This window comes from Oryzias melastigma, unplaced genomic scaffold (assembly GCF_002922805.2).
Source record: "Oryzias melastigma strain HK-1 unplaced genomic scaffold, ASM292280v2 sc00296, whole genome shotgun sequence".
NCBI lineage: Eukaryota > Metazoa > Chordata > Actinopteri > Beloniformes > Adrianichthyidae > Oryzias > Oryzias melastigma.
Genome location: NW_023416911.1, coordinates 158,246 through 165,426, shown reverse-complemented (window position 1 = coordinate 165,426; position 7,181 = coordinate 158,246). Strand labels below are relative to the sequence as shown.

At 41.0% G+C, this 7,181-nt stretch overlaps 1 protein-coding gene across 2 annotated transcripts in view; it reads left to right on the top strand.

Moving 5' to 3' along the window:
• Positions 1–1,615: 1,615 nt before the first annotated feature.
• Positions 1,616–7,181, top strand: part of LOC112141527 (E3 ubiquitin-protein ligase MARCHF5) — a gene marked incomplete at its 5' end in the record, with an annotated part of 11,916 nt that continues 6,350 nt past the window's right edge. Inside the window, 4 exon segments of one of the 2 annotated variants that reach the window (XM_024264690.2) lie at positions 1,616–1,746; positions 1,817–2,000; positions 2,175–2,341; positions 2,418–3,944. In XM_024264690.2, the coding sequence (XP_024120458.1) occupies positions 1,616–1,746; positions 1,817–2,000; positions 2,175–2,341; positions 2,418–2,543 (608 nt within the window). 2 annotated transcript variants of the gene reach the window in all.

Sequence of the window (7,181 nt, the reverse complement as noted above, 5' to 3'; positions counted from 1 at the left end):
TGAACAGCACCGATGGCGGTCGTTGTTAACCCGGGCCTCGACCGATCCGGTATGGATTTCGTAGGTCTGATTCGCATATTTAGTTTGGCAAGATTTTACGTCGGATGCCCCTCCTGACACAACCCTCTGTATTTATCCGGGCTTGGGACCGGCACAATGAGACCCTGGCTTGGGCCCCTCGTGGCTACATTGGGCCCCCTCGTGGCTACATTGGGCCCCCTCGTGGCTCCTTGGTTAAAATAAAAAGCTTGAAAAAATTAAAGAGTAACTGCAAAGGGCAAAGTAAGTCAGTAGTTAAGTTATAAAAATTAAATTGACTTAAACTTTGTTCTACATATTTCCAAACAGTTGAAGGAGGGTATGAATCATTCAACGAGGATCCTAAGAACGGTAACCCTAATTCTCCATCAACCCTTTGTAGTTTATCGACGACATACTGACACATTCGGACTTCATTTTCAGCTTTGTTTATTGCAGAAAATGTCTTAAATGCACCAGAAACGGTAAAATGATTTATTTCTTTATTTTTAAATCTTCCTTCACACTTCTGTCTGGAAACACTCTTGCACACTTCCTGCTGTATTTGTGGCATTGACATGATCCTATGGTGAAGGATGTCTTTTATTTTTAAAAGGAAGTCATGCAAAGCTCCGTCAGAAGTTATAAACTATTTCATTCAAAAAAACGCTATTTTCTCCATGTTTGTTTATTTATGCCAAAAACCCACAATAGTTTATTTAAATGCATCATGTCAGCCGCAAAAACATGAATATAAATCAGTATCAGTATTTTTCTAGAGGCTGAGTGAAGACTTTGTAGTTCCTACTGGGTTTTGGTTGGTGAGAAATTGACCTGGATGTTATTAAAGTGTTGAAGGCTGCAGACCTGTGGTCTAGTACCTGAAGATAAAGACTTCACCTGTTTTTGTGTTAAGAAGTTCCTAATTAGGAGCAGAAAACACTCGGACACATCTGTGAAAGCTCCTTAAGTGTGAAGGTTTGGCTGCAGTGTTGGTTTGAGATGCACGGCAGCATGTTTATGGACATTAAAAAAAAACACCTCGTGCCAGCTGTTATCTTTAGTAGTGGGAATTTGACAAAGAACTGGAAGAAGATCTAAGGTGAAACTTTATCCTTCCAACAGAAAATAAGTGTTTCAAGATTTTTTTTTTTTTATTAAAGATTATTCTTTTGTTTATTGTCATCGTCTTTGTGTTTTCACATTTTCTTTTTAGCAAGAACACAATGGGACAATGTATGTATGTATTAAATTCTTGCATCCTGAGTTTTTAAAGACTGGCTCTGACCGTCTTCAGGAATCTGATCAGTTTGGAAGCCTGAAACTCAGAATCGGGTCCTTCAAAGGAAAATCACTTCTAATGTGAACCCCGTTGAAGCTCTGATCACCTGACTGTCATAATGCCTCTTGGTTTTCTACACAGCTGTATCTCTGGCAGTCTGCTAGAGGCCTCAGCCTGACATCCCTGTTGCACAGACACATGTTGTGTTTCAGATTCAGGTTTTTGGGTTACACTCCTGAACAGTTTTGCTCCCAAGAGTAAACAAAAGCTGCATTCTCGGAGCTCTGTGTGTGATGTTTGTTTTTCCACCCACAGGCCCTGTGGTTTACGTGCTGGACCTGGCTGACCGCCTCATCTCCAAGGCCGGCCCCTTTGCTGCAGCGGGCATCATGGTGGGCTCCATCTATTGGACAGCTGTCACTTACGGAGCCGTCACTGTCATGCAGGTACCTGCTGATGGCCGTGTCCAGCTGTCATTGACATTCGGGACCTGTGCAGTAACCTCCCTCTGTGCAGGTGGTAGGCCATAAGGAGGGGCTGGATGTCATGGAGCGAGCAGACCCCCTGTTCCTGCTCATCGGGCTTCCCACCATCCCTGTCATGCTGATCCTCGGCAAGATGATCCGCTGGGAGGATTACGTCCTGCGGCTGTGGAGGAAGTACTCCAACAAGCTCCAGATCCTCAACAGCATCTTTCCAGGTGGGAGCTCCCTCTGTGTGGAGTCCACAACACGGCTGAGTTGGTTTGTTTGTGATGTGGACTGTTTGCTCAACAATGTCTTGATGCCATAAATACCTTCAGGTGTCTGATAACAGAAATGAGTGGATGTAGATGGTGTGTGCACGATAACCAGGACAAATGTTTGACCTGCAGGGATCGGCTGCCCGGTTCCTCGCATCCCCGCAGAGGCCAGCCCGCTGGCCGACCACGTCTCAGCCACACGGATCCTGTGCGGCGCTCTGGTCTTCCCCACCATCGCCACCATCGTGGGGAAGCTCATGTTCAGCAGCGTCAACTCCAACCTGCAGAGGACCATCCTGGTGGGTATTTACCCTGTCCTCACTGTCACAGACAGTTCCTACAGAAATGTAAATGCTGCCCCCCTCCCCCCTCTAGTTCTTCCTCAGTGAAGGGCATCATGTTAGTGAGAGCAGACTTATGGAGCTGAGCTCGTCTCAGGATGAAGCGGCTGAATATGGAGAGAAAATAGACTCACTCCCATTTGTGTGTGCGTATTCTTGACTTGTGGATAAATTGGAATTTGTGAGTGCGTTGACTTTTTTATATTAATTATTGGGAATATTGGTTTAGGAAAGTGGGAAAATGTCCACCAGATATTATTTACAATCAAAGTTCAAAGCGGCTGAAAAGAAAACTCTCAAGCGTTTCCCCATTTTTTTGTGCACTTTTTCCCAGACTTGAAAAGGGCTGAGCATCCAAAGTTGAAGGCTGATCTACTCAGACTGCCACTTCAGATTATTTTTCCAATCTTTATTTTCCATTTAGTCAGTCAGCAGTCAATAAGTAAAAATCTTAAAACACACAATAATAATAGCAATAGATATTTCCAAATTCAAATTCCATTACACAATAGCAAGAAACAACTTTAATCAATAATAATTATATAATTTCAAGTACTTCAATTAACTAGCAACCTCTCTAATTTTACAGTGAATTCATGTACTTTATTTTAATTATGTTTTTATTTAAATTCATAAATCAAGTTCCAATTCATTTAAGAATGTCTTTAAATTAACTTCATCAAAAAGTAATTATATTCATTTGAAAACTTCACACCATAAATTTACCAAAGTTACACCGTACACCAGCAGGTTAAACATTGAAGTGCATGAAAATTCCGACCGGTACCTGAAGTACACACAAACAATTGTGAAACACGCGCCTAGTTCCCACAGCGCACTGATCGAACAGGAAGTAAGTGATCATGGTCATTCTAGCGCTCAGACAGAGTCACTTCTTACCGGCTGCCTGTTCTACGGATGGATTACAAACGTGCACAGGTAGACATGCTTCACACACGCGCTACCGAGCCTGTAGCTCGCCAGTGCTTTTTCCTGAATGAAATACCTGCGTCGCCAATAAATGTTCGATGCAGCGCGCCCAGCTGCACAACAGTTCCGTCACGCAACTCAGACTTGGCTCTGATGACCCAGCATCCTAGCAGCATTTAAACGCATCACTCACAGACTAATCTCTGAGACGTGAAGTCTCACATCAGATCTGTGTTTAACTGAGGTTTTGCGTGTGCATAACGAGTGATTCATATGTAATTTTTAGGGCTGTCAGGTTTGTCGCGTTAATTACACGTTAATCTGACGTGCTTGACGCCGGCAATTTTTTTTATTTTTATTTTTTTCCTTCTTTTTACTGATTTTAACATATAAAAAACAGTAAACAACAACACACACTTAGCCCCCCTACCCCCACTGCACCAGAATATTACAACAAAGAGCAAAAAATAGGGTTCCTAAGAATACAAAATAATTAAAAAGATAATAAAAGGAAGGTTCACAATTGTACAGTAATGGTGTGGCAGAGCTGTACAGGTACACAGACACAAATCTATGAGGGAGAAATGTTGTAAAAATAAGTAGCTAAATAAGATATCCATATGGTGAAATACCAAAAATAAATAAATAAAAAAAAAATAGTTAAATAATAATAATAATAATTTCGAGACAGTAGAGAGATACTGAGCAGCTACACTATCAATCTTTGTTTCTGATCAGATCCAGAACAGTTTTCCAGGTGTTATAGAATTTAGAATTAGAACCCTGTAATGAGTATCTAATTTTTTCGAGAGTTAAACATTGCTGAAGATCATTCAGCCAGTGGTTAAGTAAGGGATAATACCCGACGAAGTGTGCGTTATGAGAAATTAACGCACGACGCGGAGGCCTAAACCGTCCGACGCGAAGCGGAGGACGGTTGCCTCCGTGAAGTGCGTTAATTTCTCATAACGCACTCTTCGGAGGGTATTATCCCGCTTATACCATGGTCTTTACAAAATAAATAAACATTTAATCAATATTTAGTACTTTATTCTTGTTATTTCTTTGGTTTAGCTCATTTTTTCACAAAAAAGCGGACTATTTGATCATCCGTGATGCGGTTTGTTGTCGCGGTGATATGGAACACGGCATGAAGCCGGAAGGCGTTACAGACCTCAGCTGCAGCGGTAAAGTGTTGCTGTTTTGAAAGAAAGACCCGGACAAATTAGGATATTTTTCTTCTTTTTCTGTCGTTAATCCTTCAGTGAGCAGCTAGAACATATTCAGCTTCTGTCTGTGTTTCATTTCATGGCAGGTTCGTTCTTCTGAGCTGCTCTAAAATGAGAAACTCCCTCTTGTGGTGAAACAGAAGACTACACCTTTCATGTCGAGTGGTGTTTTATTAGAAGGAGAATAACCAATTTGTCAATATTAATTTACCTTACAAAAGGAGAGGAATATAAATGCTGGTCGCTACAATAAGTTGAATGAAGCATCAGTTCAGAGAGAAAGTTCATCCATTACTGCTTGTTTTGTCCAGACAATGAAGGAAAATGTGTTTTAAAGAAGCCTGCGCAGTGATATCGAACGTTTGGTCTGTGTGACCGGAACTTCTTTTTTAGGTGTGCGTTATTACTGTGCATTATCACTTTTTAATGCACACCCAGCAGCCAATCAGAATCGAGTATTCACCCAGACCATGGTATAAATGTAGGTGGAAGTATGTCCTTCCATTTCATGAGAATGAGTCGCCTGGCCAAGAGAGTAACAAATGCAATGACCCTTTTCCCTGATGAATTTAAACAGAGTTCTGGTGGTGTTACTCCAAAAACTGCCATAATTGCAGATGGTTCAATGTGAGTTTTTAAAGCTGTAGATAGTAGATTGAAGATTGATTTCCAGAATTCCTTTAGTCTAGGGCAGCTCCAAAACATGTGTGAAAGGGAGCCTGTTTCTGTTTGACAGCGAGCACATCTGTCATCAATATCGGGATTCATTTGAGCGAGTTTTACCTTTGACCAGTGTAAGCGGTGGACAATTTTAAACTGTATAACTTTGTGTCGTTGACAGATTGAAGATGAGTGGATTTCGTTAAGAGCGGATTGCCAGAGCTCGTCTGAGATATTGAGACCAAGTTCTTCCTCCCACTTATTTTTTAACATTGTCAAGGGTTTCAGATTCTCTTTAGACAGTAAAGAATATAATTTTCCAATAGTCTCTTTAAACCAGGGGGGTGTTTTCAATATTTTGTCCAGAAGAGTTTCTGATGGCAATATTGGAAAACCTTTAAAAAAAGATGACACAAAACTGCGTATTTGTAGAAATCTAAAAAAGTGTGATCTGGGGATTCTAAAGTGTGTTTTCAGATACTCAAATGATGTGAAAGTTCCTTTTACATACATGTCTTTGACCATTTTCAAACCAAGACCTCTCCATATTTTAAAGGTGTTATCTGTAACTGAGGGCGCAAACATATTATTTTTGACTAATGGGGCATATTTTGATAAATCAGTTAAAGAGAAGGCACGCCGAAACTGACACCAAACCTTAAGGGACTGCTTTACAACTGGGTTGTTACTATATGAAGACAGAGGTTTCGGCAGAGGCAGTCTAGAACAGGCTAAAGCATTAAGTGAAGCTGATGAACAAGATGCATGTTCAATTTGCAGCCATTTTGGACCGCGGTCGCCTTCGGGCAAGTGGATCCAATACAGCACGTCTAATATTAGCGGACCAATAATAATATTGAAAATTGGGGAGACCCAGACCACCATGTAGGCGGTGTCTTTGCAACATTTCTCTTCTTATTCTGGGCGTCTTTTTGTTCCATATAAAACTAGAAATTATTTTATTTAATAAAGAGAAGAAGGACCCAGTCAGGAAGATTGGGAGGCATTGAGAAAGAAATAAAAACCGTGGCATAATATTCATTGTAACAATATTAATTCTTCCTCCCAGTGACATAGGTAAGAGATTTCATCGGTCTAGGTCTTTTTTCAGATTGTGTATCAGTGGTGAAAAGTTTGCTTCATAAAGATCTTTGAAACGCTGCGTTACCCATATGCCTAGATATTTAATTTTATGAGTACATGTTTTGATGGGTAGAGGCGAGAAGTGAGGGTAAGTAGGTTGATGTGAGACGTCGACGGGCATAAGTTCACTTTTCTGCATATTAATTTTGAATCCAGAAATCTTTCCATAGGTTCTGATTAGGGCTGGGCGATAAAACGATAATTATCGTTATTGCGATATTACTTTTTTTCGATAGTGAAATGAGTTTATTGTGATAAACCTCCGTTTTAAATGAACACGGGAGAAACCCCCGGAAGAGCCGCGCTTCTTCTTCTTCTTCTTACGGAGCGGCTGATTCTAGGAGCCCAGACTGAGAGGGGGGGCACGGAGGCCCTGAATGATGACAAAAGGACACAACAGAAAACATTATTTCAGTAAACCAATAACCAATATATAATCACAAATACTTTTATTTTTAATGTCAAGGTAACGATGTTTATATATTTTGTTCTGGAAACGTCGTCACCGGACCCCCCTCCTCTAATTTGAAAATGGTTCGGTCCGACAGGATTATTTTTGCGCAGCTGTACCGACAGATCCACAGAGTGTGAGAAGACACGCTTTAAAATCAGGAGTTTAAAACCTGATTTAGAGGAGAAACTCCATGAAAAAAGAAAAAGGAGACAGTCTGTCTATTGTCGCGCGTTACGTGTCAGGCGGGGCTGAAAGAGGAGAGAAGGAGAGACTGTGCATGCTCCTAACAGCAGGGGACTCGATTGTGGCTGTGGAGTTGAGATGAGTTTGAGGGTTTTGTTAAAATATTAACCAAAATCTTTTGTATAGAGCTTCGAATTAG